The sequence below is a fragment of the Polypterus senegalus genome, chromosome 17 (genome assembly GCF_016835505.1).
Source record: "Polypterus senegalus isolate Bchr_013 chromosome 17, ASM1683550v1, whole genome shotgun sequence".
Lineage (NCBI taxonomy): Eukaryota > Metazoa > Chordata > Cladistia > Polypteriformes > Polypteridae > Polypterus > Polypterus senegalus.
Window position 1 is genome coordinate 100,196,253 of NC_053170.1, and position 22,345 is coordinate 100,218,597.

The window sequence follows — 22,345 nt, forward strand, 5'->3', positions numbered from 1 at the left end:
GCTGTGGAATCGGCGGAGCAATCGAGCCAAGGCGGCTCATGAGAAATGGAGGCCTGGAGCAGAGGGGCACATGCAAGATAACACTTCTTACAAACATTGTTCTCACATTTCTGGATGCAGTCCCGCCAGCTCCTTTGTCTTCTCCTGTGTTAAGAGGAAAAGGGGAAAAAAAAGGAAATTATAAATAAACTGAGAGAAAAACAAAATAATAATAATAATAATAAAACTATTGAAATGCTACAGAGAGGAGCTGCAGCTGGGAAAACATTAAAGATCACAACACGCTGATGACAACCAAAGTGGAGACGTCAGGGAGGATCACGTCCACAATCGTGTCTTCAGACTGACATGTTTTAGAAATCACGTATTATGGAGGAGCGGGTCAGTGGGCAAAGACGGCAAAGAGAGGAAGAAGAAGTTCAACTGAAAAATGTGCGACGGGGACGAGTCCACAGACCCGATGACAAAAAGGTGGGGAGCGGAGCAGAGCCAACGGAAATAAACGTTAAACAAAGGCGGGCCAAACGGAAACGGGACTGCAAACGGAGGAGCCTAAGGAGCCAGGAAGGAGCGGCAGAAATGAAGGGAAACTCGGGGTCACAAAGACAAAGGAGCAAGGAAGAGGAGCAGAAGAAATGGCACGGGGAGGATAGAAACGAGGAAGAACGAGTGAGCGGGGCAAACGTGGGAACGAAATGAGCTTGTGAAGGCCAGGGAGCAGTGAGGAGGCCACGGGAGTGGAGAAGGTGCAACACAAGAGCAAGCAAAGATGGCACAGGAGTGGACCTGGTGAACACTGGAGTCAAACCAATACAAACGTCAACGAGAATGGGCCGACAGAGAGACCTGGGAATTATTGGAGCAGAATAAATCAGATGTGGAGATGAACCAGGGCACATGAGAGTAACTGAGAAGATACAAGAGGAATAACTCGTGATCGGTGGAAAATATGAATGAGAGATGGACTTGAGAAGGCCAGGAAACAGTGAGGAGGCCACAGGAGTGGAGAAGGTGCAACACAAGAGCAAGCAAAGATGGCATAGGAGTGGACCTTGTGAACACTGGAGTCAAACCAATACAAACGCCAACGAGAATCGGATGACACAGGAAACATTATAGGAGCAGAATAAATCAGATGTGGAGATGAACCAAGGCACATGAGAGTAACAGAGAAGATAAAAGAGGAAAACTTGTGATCGGTGGAAAATATGAACGAGATGGGCTCATGAAAACAAAGGAGCAATGAGGAGGCCACAGGAGTGGAGAAGGAGAGGCATGGAGATGAAGCAACACAAATATAAGGAGGGCTGAGCCAACAAAGATGACACAGGAGTGGACTCGTGATCGGTGGAAAATATGAACGAGAGATGGACTTGTGAAGGCCAGGAAACAGTGAGGAGGCCACAGGAGTGGAGAAGGTGCAACACAAGAGCAAGCAAAGATGGCACAGGAGTGGACCTGGTGAACACTGGAGTCAAACCAATACAAACGTTAACGAGAATGGGCCAACAGAGAGACCTGGGAATTATAGGAGCAGAATAAATTAGATGTGGAGATGAACCAAGGCACATGAGAATAATGGGGAGGATACTGTATAAGAGAAGAACAAACTCGTGATTAGTGAGAAAAGAAAAGGGAATAGTGAGGAAGCTATGGGAGTTGAGCAAATAATGTGTGGAAACGAAGCAACACTAGCGTCAAGAGGGCCAACGCAAAGAAGAGGATAAGCGAGAGGTGAATACTGAAGTCAAATGGATACAAACATCAACAAGAATGGGCCAACACAGGAAACATAATAGGAGCAGAACAAATAAGGTGAGGAGAAGGACCAAGACATAGGTGGATAATGGAGAAGAGTGGAGAGTGTGAACAAGGTGGGCTCACCAACACAAGACAGCAGCTGGGATAACATGTGGAGATGAAGAAACAGAAGTATTGCGAGAGGTGAGCCAAGGAAAGTGAGACAGGAACAGATGAGGTAAATACTAAAGACAAGTGTGGACCGGAGAATCCATGACGTCCAGCTGGGGGTCCAACCTCCTCATATTTATCTAAGGCAGAAGGTTTGGCCCACCAGATCGACATTGAATGGTGCAGTGGAGGTGTCTCCACAGTTGATCTTCTGATTCTTTGCTCAGTTTTTGAATTTGGTCTGTGGATTGCATTTGTTTGCTTCAGGTGGCATTTCAGTCTGCACTCATTTATCATGTGGTCGCTGGAGGGAGTTTATTCAGATTATTAAGGATTGTTTTAGGCTCGGTTTATGCCTGTGTAGGCCAAAGCCTACTTACACTTTGGGTAAACGGCCATTTGGGATTCTAGTCCACAGTTTAGCTTGGGGCAAAATGTTGGGCAAAGACTCGGTTTTGGTATTTTCATGGAAACAAATTGTTCGATTTCATTCTTTATTTTATTTTAATTTTTTTTTTTATTTATGTATCTAGGCTGGTATGTTCAATGTGTTCCATGTGTAGTTCCCCACGATTCTAGGAGGTCCTTTATGTGCCGAACCAGGGTTTTTGATGCGATTTCCCCCTCTACTGGGCACTTTTGGAAGCGATTTTGGAACTAATGTGCTTTGGGACAGAAATCGGCACAGACAAAGGGGATATAAAGGCATTCCAAGAGAAACATAAGTGATGTTAGGAGGGAATTCATTTGAAAGTCAAAGGGTGGAGACAGAGAAGCGGAGACAAACCTACTCAAGCCAAGTAGACAAGCAACCAAAGAAGAAACTGTAAATGTGGAGAAGGACATCGCCGATGTCAAGGATTAATGAAGACAGAGGAGGAGGACTAATGAACGGTGACGTCAAACCAATGAAAATGTGACAGGGATGGCGCTCTTAAAGGGTCAGTGAACACCTCGTGATCATGAATGGACACAAAACAATGAAAGGTGGAACTGAACTCATGAAAATATCAAACGGGGGGACATGAAGGCAAAGCCAAGACAAGAGAACCAGAAGACAGGGGTGCTCTGAGAAATGAGATGCCAATGCAACTCGATTGAGTGTGCTGAGAAGGCGAAGCGCCCATCAAGACCACCCGTCTGTAGCACACCCACTGCCCCCAAGTCATGCCAGACACTTATTCTCCTTGGTATTAATTCCTCTTTCGACTCGCACGCTGGGTCTCTACTTGTACAACGCCCAATATCTTGCTTGGCTGACCGTCTATGCCTGGATTGCTGACCACCCATCATCGGCCCTGTGGGTTTTCCTCTCCCCCCGTGCATAACAAGAAGCCCCTTCTGCAGAAGGCCTCCCCAGCACAGACGAGGTTCCTGAAGTGGCCCAAGTTACTCATCTAACATTTTTGTCACTTCCTGCCACCAGTGTGTCCAGTTAAAGCTGCCCATAGGTTTTCCCCCCCAACCCCACCCTGCAGGCACTCAAAGACACTCACCCACATGACAGTCTGGACGTGGCTGGCAATCCGCAGCAGAAGCCTCCGGAAGTTGCAGATTTCAAAGGAGGTGGCCGAGTGCTGCATGCAGAGGCAGAGCAGGTAGGCCGGGGTGAGCTTGGGCGCGTCACCGTTAGGGTCACTCATGTTGATTATCTCCTTGAGGACATCTTCCTCCCGGGTAGAATCGTAGACAAACAGGAGGTCCTTCCCCTCACAATCCTGCAGTCGCTGTGCCGATTTCCGGTGAGCCGCTCTCCTCTTCCAAGCCGGCTCGTCCCTGAAGGCCGCGCCACACATTTTGCAGATGACGGCTTTGTCGAGGTTAGAGCAGGCAGCCTTCAGCCACACGGGTCTCTGCTTGGTCCGTGACACCGTAGGGTCCTTGAACATGAAAAGGTAATAATCGCCCAGGCCTAGGAGGTCCCCGGGCAGAAGCTCAGTCTCCTCTTTCAAAGGGACTCCATTGTGCGTGACACGGCCGCCGTGGAGGGGCTTCACAAGGTTCAAGGCCTGCTTGCCCCCACGTTTGCCTTCACAGCAGACTTCAGATGCCAAGCGCTGGACACAGCAGTGCTGGGGCAGGATACTGGGATCGTGTAGCATGGAGTCCACCTTTAGATGTTCCTCGTCCTCTCCCGACGTTGGCTCGCGGCAATGCCCAAAAATGTGCATCAACCCCGTCATTGGGTACACGATGAAGTCCTAAAGTGGGAAAAGATAAAACACGTCAGTCTACACACACTTCTGAATGGCCACCCGGTTCTCGTCATGATGGGATCCTAGGGGGACCCTGTTGTCCATTTTGGACTCTTTATTACGTAACCCGACCCCATGAAATAAGGAGGGGGACCAGAAGAGGCAGGAGACAAAGTCACACTTTGAATTCGTAGATCCACTTGAGGCTTCTCATTGTGCCCAAAACAGAAGTGGAGTAAAACGAGTGCGACAAGAACACCAATGCCAGTTTGCCGATCACCCGGATGGCTCCAGTGAAGACGCCGCACCATCTCCTCCTCATCGGGACAAGAGAGACACTTACAGTGTGCTGGAGTGCTTGTCATTGCCGTCACCCCTCAGGAGCTCAAAGGGATGCTGGGGACAACACTTGCACCTGGACCCTGGACTGCCAGACAGAGAGACCCTCGGACAGTCTGCATCAGAAACGCCACCTCCAGTACCCCCACCCTGAGCACTGGTGCCCCCCAGGGCTGTGTGCTCAGCCCACTTCTGCTCTCTCTGCGGACTCCCGACTGCTCTAACGCCATCATTAAGTTTGGTGACGACACAACATTGGGGGGTCGGGTCTCATCAGCAGTCATGAAGTGTTGCAAATTTAGGACCACCTAGGTAAGAATCATTTGGATTGTCAGGTTTCTTGCTATTTATGGTGTGGATTTGTTTGCTTCAGGTTATGATGCCCTAACGTAAAGGTGCCAGTCCTCCATCTGCAGACACTTTACAGGCCAGGTGGACACAAGTTGAACCCACGCCATACTCAGAGGGGCTTTAGGGTTTCCTTCTGCATTCTACCACACTCCACAGAGGCGTGTGACGCACTCATCCACACGCTGCACATCTGCCTCATGCCAGCTCCCACTTGTGCCCTTTTCCCATTCACGTTGGCACATGTTGAGCCCCAGACCCAGCTCTGTGAACTCCGCTCCTCATCTCCATAGGTGAAACTCGACCCACTTCCTCCTATAGTCGCCCGAAGGCGGCAGACTACGTGTGGCGACATGCACCGGTCGGCTTGGCCCGCAGCGTCATTGTCACAGGGAGGCCACCACGTGAACTGCTCTTGCGAGGACGGCCAGCAGACAAACGGGAGTCAAAACAAAGCAATGGTGGTAACCGAAAAGACAAGAGAGCCAGCCGACAAAACACAACACGTGATCCAAGCTCGTCGTCCAAAACCCAAAATACAAAAACTTTATGAGATATCCACAAAGTCGGAAAATCAGGTGACCCCCAGGAAATGACCTTTATACTCTGTGACCCCCTGACCTCTGACAAAGACACGAGCAACGGCGTTGCCACCAGGAAAGAAAACCGCAGCTATCTAAGCGTCACACAACATCTGTTCAGCAAGGCCGGAGTAAGACCCTCACGGGACCCCTGGTCACGTCGCTCCTTGATAGAGCCTGGAAACGCATAGAGATAAATAAAAGAGTAACGAAAAATAAACGGGGGCCGTTTTTGTACTAAAATGGGGGCGACTCCAACCAAAAACCTCGTAGGACATGGGACCACAGCGATGTCACGAAAGGAAAGATAAAAATGTCAACATGAAAAAAAAATGCAATTGGGCGGCCAGGAGCCCAGACTGGTGACACTGGCCCTTTGGTTTTGACTGAAGACCCCTTGTGGGTGGGCCTGAACCCGATGCCCAACCCCACCCCCTTCCTCTTCTCTTTTCTGTCCACATGTACTCACAAGTTGGTTTTCTTTGGGTTTTTAGTGGTTTTGGCCTTCCCTTTTGGGGGATATCACAACATGCTTGTTTTGTGGTGACAGACTGGCGTCCCTGTCCCAGCGTGACCAATTTCTCTTTGTTTATTCTTAATGGTCCATTTTTGGCACCTTGGGACAGTTGCTGAGGGAGGCTGTGGCTCTAGAGACCCCCATCAGCACCCTGCCCACTGCTGGCATTTCTTCTCATTTCTGTGTTGCTCTTCCACAAATAGCACATTTTTGTCTGACCACAGCGCTTCACCAGCTCCATTTTATCGTCGAATTCCCATAGCTGTGGCTTGTGGTCATTTTCTGCAGCCGACTCCCAGGCTCCAGTTCTCTCCTTTACCCTGAAGGAAGGTCCTCTTTTGGAAGTCACTTTGGATAAAAGCAGACAAATGCAAATGGAAGTCGCATTGACATGCAGTTCCACCATGTGCCAGTAGGGGACAGTCCTCTCTCTGCAGACACTTTACAGGCCATGTGGGCACAAGTTCAGCTTGGCATTAGTTTCCTTCTGCATTCTGCCACACTCCATAGAGGTGTGTGAAGCACTTATCCAGACGCTAGACGCCTGCCCCATGCCAGCTCTCACTTGTGCCCTTTCCCATTCACGTTGGTACACTTTGAGCATCAGACCCAGCACTGGGAATTCTGCACCGCATCTCTGCAGGTGAAACTCGACCCACTTCCTCCTATAGTCGCCCGAGGGCAACGGGGTACATGTGGTGGCATGCACCGGTCGGCTTGGCCCGCATCGTCATCGTCACAGGGAAGCCGTCACTTGAATCGCTCTGGGCTAGCAGGTAAAGTGACTCCCTGAGGCCGACATGACAAATGGAGCCATTCAGCCTGAACACGAAACACAAAGACGGCTGAAAGGACTTCTGAGCCCATCCGTCCATTAGAGGATGACATGTGAAGTGTCAGCTGGGCACTCGGGCATGTTGGCACTGCCGCACCCTGCTGGTCGCTCTCTGTACTACAGTGCAATGTGATCAATCATGTAAAGCACTCAGGTTGTGGTAGGAATTATTCGGTAAGACGCTCCTTCAAAGTGCTCCTCGTGAAAGGTGCTATATGGAAGGGTGGCGATTGGCTGTGCTCTTACATGCATGGCACCGTATCGGACGCCACTCATCCCTCACACCGGTCGCTTGTTTGATCTCCAGAAAGAAATCTGCAGGCTCAGAGCTTCCACAGGGTGCAGAGGCGAGTGACCACCTGAATGAGCTGAACTGAGCGCCAACTCACCTTAATGTACTCTAATGGGCGCACAGGGAAAGGCGCTATATAAAACCAGCCTGGCGGGACTGCTCTCCCCATAGAATTTGATACTCGGCTCAATTCAGTTTTACCTTCAGATGGCGCACACACAGGCTCAGAGTGCAGTGCAGATTTTTAAATATCACCAAATGGAATAAAACACAATTGTTAAGACGCAACATTGTTAAACCTGCTCAGTCCAGTTCGAGGTTGAGAGGGGACAGGAGCTCATCTTGGCAGCACTGGGCACAAGGCAGGAAACAGTAACTGGTATGGTATGCCAGTCCAGATGTACCCCCACTCATACAGAGCCAACTGGAGCTGCCAGTTACCTGCCTTGGCACGTTCAGAGTCTCGGGTTCAAGTGTCTTGGTGGGCACTCTAGCCGTCCTCCCACATCCCAACCATTTGTTTGCAGTTCAGAGTGGCCCTGCAGTGGACGGGCATCAGTTTAAGAGCCACAAAGGCAAATGGAGGACATGCAGACCCCACACAGATATGGGCACCGGGCACTGAACCCAAGATGGTGGATGTGTGAGGGCGCAGTGCGAACCCCTGCACTCATCAAGAAACAAATTCATAATGCAGAATTCAAACCTCGACCTTTAACTCCTTACAATAATGAAACGTATGTTGTGCCGACTGCACTTTGAGTGAAAACAAGACAACATTAGATAAAAGTGACGTCTTCTTTTATATTTTGGTGTAGATATCTTACATTTATCTGTGGCCAGTCTTATTTTTAAAGGCTCAATTGAATTTGATTTATTTATATTTCCAAATGCCGCTTGTCTTGATGGTCGTCTCACTTGTCAATCAAGATGAAGATCAGGCTGAGCCTCCCCTGATTGGTTAAGCCCTGCCTGTAGGCGGGACGCCGTCAAAGGGCTTTAGAGTTTCTCGCCTTCCAAGTGGCAGAGGCCTGGAGGAAGTTGACAGGCGGGCGAGTTCTGCCAACGCAATCGGAGAAGACGACTAGAAATTCATTACAGCGACAGAGCGACTTCACATAGACGGAGCGGAAAGAAACCTCAAAAATGACACCTCAGGCGTCCATTTATTTATTTATTCATATGAAGTAACTCGTGTAAACACTCCGAGTTGCATTCAGTGTATGAAATATTCAGAATAAATAGAACTATTATTAATACAAAAAATGTCAGAAGCTACATCTTTTCAATTTATATTCTTATTGATTGTAATTAAACCTCTCCAATCGCAGTCTAAGGAGAAGTCCAATACTTTTATTTTATGAGCTAATTTGCTTTGCTGTAATCCGCCTATCAATCGTCCTCTTCTGTTACTTACTAACCGGTTTAGTCCAGTCCAGGGCTGCCTTGGGGGGGTGGAGCCTATCCCAGCTGGCATGAGGCACATGGCAGGAACACCACCACAGGGCAGACACACACACACACACACCTGAACACACACACGCGCACGTGCAAACACACAACCGTCACCTAATCAGCATGTCTTTGGACTGTGGGAGGAAAGTCACACCGACACGGGGAGAACATGCCAACTCCACGCAGACAGGACCCGGGCCATGAACCCAGCAGCGCTACCCCTGTGCAAACCATGCTGCCCAGTATGAGATGTGCTATTGTAATTATTATTATTCTTACTTATTTCTATTATGATGATATTGGCAGCCCCAGACTCCTGTAGGTCCCAGCCTTGACCTTCCCCTGATGCCAATGGCAGTCTCTCTGCCACGAGGTGGCACATGTGTGCCGAGGCGGCAAGGGGCACCCAGTTGGCCCCGTGCAGACGGGCGTCTTTTCATTTTCGGTAGCCCACTACACAAACGTTGCGGATACAGTGGGGTTAAGGCCAGGAAGCGTGGAGACGCGAAGCAGGAACTGACAAAAAGCTTTGGTATTGGCAGGCAGCGACATCTCGCATACCAGCTCCTCATATTTCAGAGACGCAAAGGAGAAGCCATTCAGTAGGAGAAGAAAAAAATCATAAATACAGAAAAGGCAGCATCCTGGGAAACTGCTGATAATGGAAAGGGAGAGTGGGTAATTTCAGGATTACGTGGCAGGATGACAGCTCTGTCACCGCAGCTGGCCACCGGCGTCCCAGTGGAGGTGACAGAGGAGCTCAGCAGCCTCTTTTTTTTTTTTCTCTTTTCCTTGAGACGGGAAGGCAGGAAAAGGCGATCAGATAAAGTCCAGGTCTGAGGGCGGACAATGCCAGAGGAAGTCTCCCAATCCGCTGCAAAGGAAACGCGCTTGCTTATCTGTGAAACACGTTCACACTGGGTGGGGTGGGGGGGCGTCCTGCAAAAGCGAGGGTCCCGCACACGGCTGTAAGCGTCCACACGGTGTGCGTCCACGTCTAGGGGCTCTGAAGTGCGAAACGACTGTGTGTGTGCAAAATGGAAAGATGGGAGGACCACCTGGCACTCGCTTCCACACAACTGTCGGGCCGGGAAACATACGGAGGGGGATGAAGGGTCACATTTACACAGCCGAGGGTCTTACTCATCCGCTATTTCTGTCCTACCAACCGAGGCCAGGCCAGAGTGTCACATTTTTACAAAGCTGTCTGTCGTCTTGAGGGCCAAGTGTATCGACACACATAGCTGATGCGTGACGGGGCGAACGGCAGGACAGACAGGCCGGCTCAAGGCCAGCGCCATATAATGAACTGGCTAAGGGCCTTAGGACACCTCAATCCGCTCGTAACATGGCATTCTGCAACCGCACAACAACAAGAACCACCACCAGGGTTCAGGGGTCCCTGTATGTTCTGCCACAGCCCCCCTGGATTTCCTCCCACAATCCAGATTAGGCAGATTGGCGACGCTAAATTGGTCCATTTGTGGGTTTGCCCTCCAATGGACTGGCACCTATCCTGCCAAGTGCTGCCTCCCCACACTCCTACCCTGCAAAAATGGCTTTAGAAAATGGATGAATACCAAACATCACTCACAAACTCAATGCACACATTCTCATTCTAATGGAGGATCTTACGCCTGCCACGTTATATCGGGCACACCTCACACCCTTCAAATACGGACCACCATTTACAGCGCCTGACACAGGAGACCATTAATGGGGGGTAGCGCTGTGAATGTGCAGTAAAACAGCAAGGCGTCCAACGACAACTGTGGCTCGGTGTTCCGGTGCCACGTGGCACAAATAGCGGCCAACAATTCAAAATAACATCAAATGGAGATTTTTAAAAACGACATGAAATAACACCGTCCACCGGCTCATTTTTATTACGCAAAACGACTTGACCCTGGCAGAGCCGCCATTTATGTACTCACGGTGGCCGAGTGTGGAATTTCACTGCCAAACCCTGGAGGATGAAAAATGGAATACAAAGATGGAAATGCCCGGATGGCACAAGTGACATCACAACTTAGAAACTGGACAAGTACAGACTGGCCAAGATGACATTTGAAATGCGTCGCCCAACCTTGTACTGTGGTGGGCACAGACTGGCCGAGGGCTGCTTGTTGTGTGCCTATGGACCCCCCTTCAGCTGCAGTGTTCAGTCTACCAGAAGGGCAGACTTTGCGGTTGACGACTTTGAACCAGGGGGCTCCTCCAAGTCCATGCCACACCGCAGCGTTAAGCAGCTGGCCGGTGAAGGACTTACCTGTCGGACACTGTAGCCCTGCAGCAGGAGGAAATATGGGAACTCAGAGGGCGGATGAATGGAGTAGTGGGCGCTGTTGTCCTCGCTGCTCTCCGTCTCCTCCTTCTCGACGCTCAGGCACGCCACTTCCTGCTCTCCCCGGCCCGTGCCGTCCTTCTGCAGGTCCTTGGACTTGACCGACAAGTTCATTTCACTCAAGCTCCTCCAAAGTGTGAAGTTGCTGTTGACATCTTCAGCGATGAACACGGAGGCGCCCCGCGAGCGCACCTTCTGCAGTTTCCGAGCCTGAGCGTTGATACCTGCAAGGAGAATAAACCAAAAATAAAATGGGTGATGCTCACGAGAAGAGGCCTGGAAATGGAGGAACAGCCAACCGGCCAGGCTGCCTGCTTACCCTGCGTCTTCACACACCAAGGGTCCGGACGGAGAGTGGGCCGCCGACCCTGCTGAATGCCACTGAATTTAGAAGTGACTGCTAAATTGAAACGGAAGTCAGGAGTTTGAGCAAAGTCAGGGGAATGCGAGATAAAATGAAACAACGAAACACGAATCGTAGTCTGAGAACCGAGCGAGGCGATCAGAAGCCACAACGGTTCAGGTGAGCGAGCTAAATATATTCAAGATGAAGCAAACCGAGGGTCCCGCACAATGCTGTAAGTGCAACATCATAGAACGTCAGTGACCCCCCAGGACACATCCCCGCCAATGACTGACCGAAGCGTCTGTCGTGACAAACTCACAAAGTGGTGGCGCTCACAAGAAAAACAGAACGGCACTGTAGAATAACACAATTTACTTTTTATCGGTACAAATCCATCCAATTAAAACTCAAACGTAAAATCCTTGATCCCCAAAACCCCCAGAATGAAGTTCTGAGACCAACGATAAGCTTAAAAAAAACGAACTTTAGAACAAAACACCAGATGACGACGGGGCTACAGAGAGAGTCGGAGTTCTTATGAATCTGCTGTTATGTGTGAAACACGTCTACCCAGAATGCACTGCAGCACTTCAGTCAGGAAAACGGATTAGACTACTGGTGATGGAGATCCACCATACCCACCAGCACGAACATTTTACACAACTTCAGTGTATACTGCGCTCACTGCAGCCATATGGACGTGATGGAAGGATTCAGAGCGAACTCGTGGGGATCAACGAGAAGAAAAAAAAACGCCCAACCGACTCTGTAACGTGAACCCCTCTGCTCAGGTGTACGGATACCCAAACGGCACAGCAGCTTCAGACTGGCCGGTCTTCTGTTCAGCACGCACCACGTAACGTAACGTGTACGCCTTTCCAACACGCAGATCACACCTACTACGCCATTAGACGTATCTCAGCTGTGGCCTTAATTTATTTTTTGCTTTGTCTTTGTCCTTCTAAGTATTTTCTTAAGGTTCCTCTCCCAGTGTATTTTTACTATTTTTGCGTATTTTTGGACATCTACAGTCATATGAAGAAGTTTGGGAAGCCCTCTTAAATCTTTGGATTTTTGTTTCTCATTGGCTGAGCTTCCAAAGTATCAACTTCCTTTTAATATACGACATGCCTTATGGACACAGTAGGATTTCAGCAGTGACATTAATTTTATTGGATTAACAGAAAATATGAAATATGCATCATAACAAAATTAGACAGGGGCATAAATGTGGGCCCCCCAACAGAGATATGGCATCATTACTTAGCTGAGCCTCCTTTTGCTCCTTTGAGCCTCCAGACGCTGTCCTCCTATAGCCTGTGATGAGTGTCTGGATTCTGGATGTTGGTATTTCTGACCATTCTTCATACAAAATCTCTCCAGTTCAGTTCAATCTGATGGACAGCCTGCTTCAAATCATCCCATAGACTGTTGATGATATTCAAGTGAGGGGACTGTGACGGCCATTCCAGAACATTGCACTTCTCCCTCTGCATGAATGCCTTTGTAGATTGTCTGTAGCCATTCTCACAATCCTGCCTCTTCATATGCCACTCCTGGATTTTTCTTGGCCTGCCAGACCTGCTGGGTTGTTTTAACAGCAACTGTGCCTGTGGCCTTCCATTTCCTGATTCCATCCCTTACAGTTTAAACCTCTGAGATGGCTTTTTGTCACCTTCCCCTAAACCAGGAGACCCAACAATCTTTGTATTCAGATCTTCTGAGAGTTGCTGTGAGGATCCCATGCTGTCTGTCGCTCTTCAGGGGAGAGTCAAAGGGAAGGAAGCACAACTTGTGACTGACCACCTTAAATACCTTTGACCACTCATGATTGGAAGTTCAAGGCTTAACGCGCTCATCCAACCAAGTAATCAGCATTGAGCAGAGACAGGCATTCAAATCAGCAAAACGACAAGGGGACCCACATTTCTGCACAGCCAAATTTTCACATTTGATTTAATTTCATAAACTAAATACTGCGTCACTAAAAGTCTTTGTTCAGAAAACACAGCAGTGCTCAGATGTTCCTAGGAAATGAAAGACATACCACTGTTATCTTTTGTGATGAAAGGAGAGTCAATTATCATGGAGGCAGAGAGGGGTTCACAAACTTTTTCATATGACTGTATGTAATTTTATATCTTTATAAGCCTATTCTCTAGTTTTCAGGCCTAGTTAGGCTGAAGCCTGCTTGTGGAGTTGGGAGGTCAGGCTGCCTTGGGACGAGCCTCTTCTGATTCTGTCCTGCTTTTGTGGCTTATTCTGGAGGTCTCAAAAACGTTTTGCTAAGTCTGTGCTGAATGATGGACACCCATCCCATTCGAGACAGGCTCCTACCTTCCATCTTATCACCTCATGGTGTCCATGTGTGTGCCATGGTGGGCCTTACTTTCCAGGTTCCTACTTGGCTTTTCTATGCAGGCCCAGTAAATGTGTGGAAGGACGGCTATAAAAGCAATGCATACCAGATCATGCCGACTACGCCATTGTGCCTAATCTGTTCTCTCAGCTGGATGGTTCAGTGAGGGTGTCATTAGCGTTACGCTAGAAGATGGGTTTTACCTTGGCTCAAGTTTCTTTTCTTTGCATGTTTCTTTATATTCTCTTTATGCTTTGATGAATATTATTTTGTTATTGTTTGACACTGAGAAGGTGACAGAAAATTCTAAAATAAAGAACCAGAAAAAGAATCAAGTGTCAGAAAAACAAAGAATCAATAACCGAGATGTCAACGAAGTACAATCATCAAGCCCAAATCAAAAACCCAAAAATTGTCGTCACCAAGATCGCCAACTAACACAGACTCGGGTATAAAATGGGCATCAAGGTGAAGTTTTATGCTTTCACCAATGCAGCCCTCAAGATCATGACCCTCTAATGTCATAAACCTGGCAATCAGGACCCGCGGCAGGGTGAGGGGATTCACAAAATGGTGGCAGCAAAACAACAAAATGGCGTCACCGGAAAAACACCGAAACGTTCCCCAAATTTGTAGTAAACTTCAAATTAAAGAAAAAAATCTAAATTCCTGTCTATGAAAATCTCAGAAAGGAAAAGTAAATCACCAGGATCTGTTGAGGATGAGGTGCAAAATAAGAGGAAAATGGAAGTCATAACCATTAGAGTTCCGAGTTTTAATGTATTATGGGCCGTGGGGCATGTGGGCGGGACCTTGGGCACCCTGACGTCACAGCCAAGGCTCCCCCCAGCCCGAAGTTGGAACCCTCCTGGGAAGGTTGATTGTGTACCCTCCGGCTTTGGCGGGCTCCTGGAATTGTGGCATTTTTTTTTTCCATATCCATAATCAAAGCGTTTGCTGTTTTTAATTATTCCTGGTTATGGATGTTGGCTTTTGTGTAAAAGGATTACAATTATGGGATTACAGATGTGAGTTTTTGTTGGCGCAGCTTTGCCTTGTAGGCATAACCTGCTCCGACTCACTTTTTGCTTCAGTTATTAACTTTTGTTCAATAGTTTTTGATGTTTTCTGATCAAGTATTTTGGGTTTTTTTTCGTCTTTTCCCCTTTATTGTCTGTAAAGGCCAAAGCCTGTTTTTGAGTTTGTGGGACGGCTGATTTTTACCTTCTCAGTAGAACCTCAGGGTCGATTTTGGAGGCGACGTCTTATTTTGGGTTGACGTCCAGGCAGGATCTCCATCAATTAGACTATCACATCTTCAAACCTGCTACCTCGAACTCAGAGTTGTGTGGCCCGAGGACAAGGGCGCAAGACAACAAGCAGCGCCGGATGGGCCCACGTGGGCTGCACATCCTCCAATAGTCCATCCAGCAGCCTGCATCCCCCCGTGCCAGGTGGTCTAGAATCGCAACGACCTGAACAGCAACTCATGGAGACTGTACCACAGGATGGACGCCCGTCACATTCCAGGATGGGCCTGGATGCTGTCAGAAGAAAACCTCTGATGGTTGGACTGGACAAAGTATGCAAAACCACAGGGATGAGTTTGTCATTTGTGGTCTGCAGCTTAAGTGACCTTTTGAACTGAAGAGGATACCCAATCACCCCAAACAGAAGGCTAAAGGGCCTTAAAAAGCAAAAATCCAACAAAACAAATTGAACAAGGCGACCCGACATTCAGTCAGGGAGGCCATCTTTGAAGACAGAAGAGACGGGCAGTGTCTTGGTGGCACTGCTGTGCGATTGGAAGCCCCGTCGTTTTCTCGATTTCTTGCTCTTCGGTACGCTCAGTAGAGCTTTTGGTTGTCATGTCTCTTTCATTCAGTCTCCTTCTATTGTATTTTGTTTGGTGCCGCAATAAATAAGACAAAGGTTTACCGTTAACATGGACTGCATTCAGACATTCGTCTGGTCTCAGAGGTTCAGGGAGGATGGTGTCAAGCAGGGTCAGAGATGACGGGGTCTTCTGGTCTGCACTCGATGAAGCCCCATCAATATTCCAAGTGTTCTGGACCTTCAAACCTCGTCTACACTAACTGTGTGAAGCTTCTGTGCAGACCGCAATGCAAAGCCTTCGTATTTTACAGGAGAAGACACAGAAAGACAGAAACGGGTCGAATACCAGGAGATCAAAACCAAACTGTGAGACAAGAATCAGAGGTGAAAACATCTCGGCCAGCAGATCGTTCATCAAAGGAGAAGTGACGGTTTGGTTTTATTAGTTGAATCTGTCAACTCGGACACGGATACGACCTCGCGGTGAACGTATATCCTGTCGCGTCGTGATTGATGGGACTCGTCCCCAACAGCGAGTGTTCAAAAAAAACAGCAGAAATGTTTCAAAACATTTCACAACAAAATAAATAATAAACTAAGCTCTACAGGGAAAAGCGAACATCATCCTCAAATTTGCAAATCAGCTGAAAATCCGACCAAACTATCCACCAAGAGCACGTACAACGCCTTTGATCAGCAGGTCGATATTCTCCTAGCCAGTAGATGGCAGTAGTGTTTGGTCAGAGTGTCACACCTTACATTTTCACAGCAGGGAATTGTTCACACGACGGTGTAGTAAAAGATGTTGATGGTAGTGGGCAGGTGGCGCAGATCGGGTAGTGACGGTGCCTGTTATCCCTGGTGGAGTGTTAGGCGCATTATCCAAAGGTGGACAACGGAGGGCGAGCATTGTGTTCTCGTGAGTGGGGTGACGTACACGATAAAGGGATGATGCACTTCAAACATTTGTTCATGTCCTCCATGAGCTCTGACTTCAGCCCTTCATTCATCATTCTGGCATCCACACTGGTAAGATCACATCTGCCGCCAGCCTCTCCTCGAAATTTCGGCGATCGCCACGCAGTCAGGAAAAAAAATTTGTGCTGCAAACCCAGCATGCAGAAGCCATACAAGGGTGGGCCGTAGTGGGCCGTGTCTCCACATGTGAAGTTATTTTCGCCAAGCGCCCCCGCAGACACGTCAAGTCTAAACTGGCCGCCCACCGACTCTCGATCTCTCAGATAAACTGGGCGTCCATCCAGGCCTGCTACTTCCAAATCAAAGGAGACGCGACTTTCATTCCTGTATTAGTTAGTCAAGAGTACAGGCCTTACACCAGATGGGGCCAACAACAAAGAAAGAAAGGAAATCAACACAATACCTAGAGAGAACTGGCCAGAGATTTTCAAAAAGTAACAGGAGAAAAGATGGCATGAAAAGCCAAAAAGGGGCAAAAACTGGGAAGCCAAATCAAGAGACAAAAACGCCAGCACAAGTCGAGAGCGGAGATTTGAGTTGAACTAAAGGACACCTGGGGGAAACGGTTTTGGAATCCGTCAAAGGGGACAGGAAGTAAACCTTTGGGTGACATTTTAAACTCGGGACACGCCCCTAGCAACACTGAGAGCTTCCTAACGACGGCAGCACAAATGGCGATGCTCATAAAACAAGAAAAACAGTGGAGAAGAAAACAGAAATCTACAAATTAACGGTAAAATTTGATTCAAGGTCATAAAAAAAAAATAGGTGGAGGATTTCACGTTAAAAAATTCAAGAAAACCAAAAATTATAACAAACTTAAAGAAAACAAAAATATTTGGAATGAACGTCCTTCTCAGAGGACACTTGGGCTGCTCCGACAGCTCAGTGCCTCGTTGCCGATTATTATTTAACGTGTCAGCGTTCAGCGCAGATGTTCCTCCAAAAGGGAAAAGCAAAGGAAAAGGCCGGGAGAAGGTTTAATGAAGGTCCAAAGACAACATCAGGGATGAAAAGGAACATCCAGGGGTCAAAGAATTGGGGGATCACAGAAGAACGGAGAGTCCCAAGGCCAATAAGTGAAACAGAAGTCTAAACACCACACAAAGGTCCTGACCCTAAACTAATGAAACATGTAAAAAATCCAACAAAAATAAAATAAATAAAATAAAACCCAAGAATCCGAACAGCAACATTTCATGGAGCTGAACCAGGGAGCCTGTGAAATGAAAGCCCTCCTTCACATTTGGAGTAATCGGACCCCCAATCCCATCATGCAGTAAAGATTTATCCGAGTATAACGCGACGAGAACACACAGACGCATCAGCGGCCATTCAATGGTGACATCATACAGGTCACAACGGCCCATGACACTACCATAAGGTGTCCCCCATAACCTGACCGCCCCCTTACGGACCCCTGGTCTCAGTACCTGCGGTCACTGTGTCTTTCTCCTTAGCCACCTTTTCCTCAACGCTCGATTTCTTCTGGATCTCAAAACGCCGGGCAAATCCCTCCTTGGGTTTCCATAGGGACTGTAAGATGAGCGGCTTCTCGTTGTCCCCCACGACTCGGAAGCACTCTGTTTTCCACTGGTGGTCTTCACCCGTGCGGCCAATTACATCACACAGGACATAAGAATCTGCATCTGATTTGTCGAGAGAATACCTGAAGGGTTGGGTAAGGAAGGACATGTGATTAGCAAACTCTGAACACTTAACAGATACAAAATACTGTCCTCGGTACTTAAGTACTCAGACTTAAAATGATGTCCTTATTTCATGAAAATACCTCCCAGAGGTTTGTTTTCCTCAAAATCCAGCGATGTCCATCTCCTCCTGACTCCGACTCCATGTGGTGACCCCTCTTAAGGCTACACCTGGGAGTTCTTGAGGTGCCTCCAAGTGGAACTCCCCGGTCGGGCGGAACCACTCCAAGACAGGGCACTCGCCTCCCAACAGCTCCCCCTGGTGGCACCTGCAGAACCCAACAGGGCAGCCCTACAGAATCACAACTCCCATGGTGCCCTGTGGGTATCCAAATGGGGACACGCCAGAAGGGATGCTGCCCCCTAGCAACATGAGTACAGGAGGTAGCCTCCCAGTCTCCTTCACTCACCATGACCTCCCATCTTGGACAGGGAACACTAATGCCCCCACAGTGCCCATCTGTTACTGGCCTCCCAGTTTGGTAAGACACCCTGCTGGGATGCCAGTCCTGTGGAGTCTTTGGTCACACTGACTGAGGATAGCCATTATGCTGGCCTCCCATTCAGGTATTGGGAACTTATATCTGGATGCCCATTCATGTACAACACAGGACAGGTGGTCCACCAACACGTGAGCAACAGGTGGGCTATCCAAGATCTTTCATGAGCCTGAAGCACAAAATAGGCCAACCTCATTCGACAGCTAGCAGCTAATGGTAGAAGGAGAAACCAGGGGGCACACCTCTCGTTCATTGTGCATTATTAGGACCACAACCTGGTATAAGGAAGCTAAGCAACCACTTGGGGTCCCGTGGCTAGTGGGGGTTAGGGGGGGCAACCTACCTTTACAGAAAAATGAAGTGGAGGTCTCAAAATAGTATATGCCACCTGGCACCCAAAGAGGGCCACAAACTGCCCTCATTCCACAGTCCCTGGCATGGCAAACCTGCACACTGGCACTCACCTCTCCAGAGCCTCCTTGACCAGTTCCTGTGCGCTGGAGTGAGGCGTCGCCAAGACGCTTTTGTAGTTAGCCCCTTGGCAGATGTCGCTGCCGAACACCTTGAGGACCCCAGGAGCGGAGACCTGCGTGGAGAGCTCTGCGGGATCATCGCTGGGGTGGACGGCCGTCGGCTCCACGACACTCTGCCGGCTGTCTTTTAAGTTGGGGCTGCGGTTGAAGACGGTCGAGAGGCGGTTGTTGTGCTTTCGGATGCGGTTTTTGGCCGGCTGGCGCACCCCGCTGCTCTCAGTCGATTTTGTGGTGGCATCGGAAGAGCTTGACCTAGGAGAAAACAGAGAGAGCTGCCATCATGTGGCCTCTGCACATCTGTACGTCCATGAAAACTGGGACACTCGGGTCCACGGCGGCTCCCTGGCCACGTCAGTACAAGCAAGACGCCATCACCAAGTGGGAACAGAACGCGCGATTGGTCGAGCACAAACTGTAAATCACCATGCGGAGAAAAACACGATCCGAGTTTAAAAGCCCCTGCCATGGACCAAAGCGCACCCGAGATGCTGAAGCAGGGTGGTGATGGCGTTGATTGGCACCTCACCCTTGGGTTCAACAACCGCCATCGACAGTCAAAGAAAGCTGCCAAGGAAAGGAAAGGACACACCCGACTGGAGCAAAAGCTGTGCCATCACCTCGGTGGATTTTCATTCTTCTGAATGGCAGAAGTCGTAAGGGAGACACGAGAAGAACCAGTGGGATTTCGCCAAGTCCGGTCACGCAGCTAACAAATCTTCATGCTACGGACAATCACAGGGCAGAGCCTGGAGTTGTAGAAGCCACTCCTCATAGAGAAAGCGTTTGGGGCATCGGGTGGCTGCGTGGCGTCCCTATGTGGCTCGTTAATATCTTACAGTTGCTGATGGAAATGCAGACTTCCTCCCCATTAACACCCACCGGTGCTCACATTAGGGCTGCACTTGCTCTCCATTCCCGTTGGGAATCACGATGGACTTTACCATAAAGAAGGCGACGACGCAATCCAGCTTGGGCGGTGACTCGTGAACCAGGACTTCACCAATGACATCGAGTTACCAGCAGGACATGATGACTGGACTGGAGCCGAGGTGGCCAAGAAAATCGGGATTACAACCGGCACCAAAAATCCCAAACCACGGGAGTCAATCACAAGATGAAGATGCAGAGCAGAACTGGGCAGCAAGTCAGAGGACGTCCAGGAAGTGACCTACAGTACCTCGGCGGGGTGTGACGGCGGCACGGAGGAGGACGTGAACAGCACAGTCGGCGAGACGTCCTCGGTCTTACAGCAACTTCACCCGATTTGATCCTCACCATCCATCAGCACAGCCATAAAGATTCGGCTGCACACTACGATCTTCATCCCGACAGCCATCGATGCCAGCCAAGCGTGGAAGATCAGCGGACGGGGCGTCGAGAAACTGAACGTCTCCCACCACGACACTCCACACATCTCACTTGGATGCTGCAACCAGGAGGCTCGAGGAAGTTACAAGATCTCATGGCACATTCGCCGCCCCTCCACACAAACTGCAACGTCCCAAAGGCCGCGCAAAGGCAGGCAGAAAGCGGACAGGGACGTGCGACGCTCCGAGAAGACCTCCGATCTGGCGACGTCAAACGGGAAGACACGGCGCAGGATCGAATTTGACGGAATGCTTTAGCCGCCCAATGCACAAGTCAGCTGTACGTCTGGATCTCGTCCCAGTATGAAGACCACACCAGCACAGTTCCCATGTGTCCTTGAAACTCGGGAAAACTTCCAAACGAAGTGAAGACCTCTGGTATTACGATCTGAAAGCCAAAAGAAGTCTTCACCTTCACCACCATAAGGAGGGATAGAAACAAAGCCAGCCTGGTCCTAAACCCGAGAAGCAGACTTTCAGGGCTACGTGCCACAAAGGGAGAGGGGAAAACCGGATAAAACCCCGGCCCACAATCACAAAACCAGGAATATATACACAGAGCATAAAGAAATATTTAACAATCATAAAAAGGGCAACAAATGAAAAGTACGACTCCAAGACCAACGAGGAGCAAACAAAGTCGTCCCGTGACCCAGAATTCCAGTCCAGAAGGAAGGTCAAAGTTCAGCAAACCTAAAAAAATAACTAAAGCAAAGGAGCACAACGATGGTGTTGAGGCCAATTGAAGAACGCGCAGCTTGTAAGACGCTGATATGATCCGCTGCTGACCACCGCTGACCGACTTCACAAGACAAGCTGAAAGCAGAGCCGCCACAAGTTAGAAGAAAGAGAAGCCAATCGGAGATCAGAGGCCCGGCGTGGCGCTCAAGTGTGTTAACCACATTGGAAGGCGGGCAGCAGCAGGGCAGGAGTCGACGGCGTTTCAGCAAATCCCACCTTCTACACGAGCGGACCTGAAGACAAATCAGCCTGGACGTCCTCTAAACTCGGCAGGCCTCACGGACACCACAGAATGTTGGCGTCATGGCCGTTACTCGCCTCACATTGGCATCCCTCTGATAGGAACGGCCATTCGCTTGGTATTAAAACGCACAGCTGCTTGCGCCCGGCGCTGATCATCCACACGTCAAGTGACAAGTGCCATTTGTCACTTACAGTCCACAAATGGAGGAATGCGTGGAATTCCAGTCATCGCACTTCAGAAGCCACCGCATGGCTGCACCGGGAGCTGCGCTGAAGGGACGGAGTCGGCGGGTGCCTCTCTTGAGCCAGAGGGCACAACCTACCGCTGGCAAGGCCGCGGACACCAAACAGAGAGGCCTTGTTCAGAATGTTAACAAAGCAAGTCCGGCAAACACATTCGGGAAGAAGTGGAAAGACGTTTGACCCCATTGCTGGCACCCTCTGCTGTTGGGACAGGCCTGAGAAGATTCAGGAGACGAGTGGGTGGCTGGCTGGCGAGTTTCACTGACACCACAGACGGCCTCATATTGACGGCATGGCACACATTACTAACTGGCAACACACGAGACCCCTACTCCCCCAATATAATGAGGCCAACAAAGAAGAAGACCAGTTAACGCTGAGCTCAGCTCCTCAGGGTCTGCTAAGTCCGCTGTAATCGGCACAGGCCCACCGTGGGGTAAAATGACAGAAAAAAGGGTCAATGGTCAGGAGATCCACAGAAGAGAAGGCCCAGCTCGGGCACCACATGAGCGCACAGAATGGTGCCAGTGCCCCTTGTTCAGTGCCAATGCAGAGTTATGCTCATTTATTTAGCTGTCAAAACCTGGCGGGGACCAAATCAGCTGGCACGCGCTTCACTGAGCCACACGGGCCCTTCATCTGCCACACACACACACACACGGCACAGGTAAAA

At 49.3% G+C, this 22,345-nt stretch overlaps 1 protein-coding gene across 1 annotated transcript in view; it reads right to left on the reverse strand.

Annotated features, from left to right (window-relative positions):
- Positions 1–22,345, reverse strand: part of si:ch73-281f12.4 (RA_Radil_like and Myo5p-like_CBD_Rasip1 domain-containing protein) — a 67,606-nt gene that overhangs the window by 40,223 nt on the left and 5,038 nt on the right. Inside the window, exons 2-6 of the mRNA XM_039740527.1 lie at positions 19,010–19,330; positions 17,770–18,005; positions 10,743–11,041; positions 3,408–4,112; positions 107–144 (exon numbers count right to left, since the gene is read on the reverse strand). Of these exons, the coding sequence (XP_039596461.1) occupies positions 107–144; positions 3,408–4,112; positions 10,743–11,041; positions 17,770–18,005; positions 19,010–19,330 (1,599 nt within the window). The remainder of the gene's footprint in view (positions 1–106; positions 145–3,407; positions 4,113–10,742; positions 11,042–17,769; positions 18,006–19,009; positions 19,331–22,345) is intronic.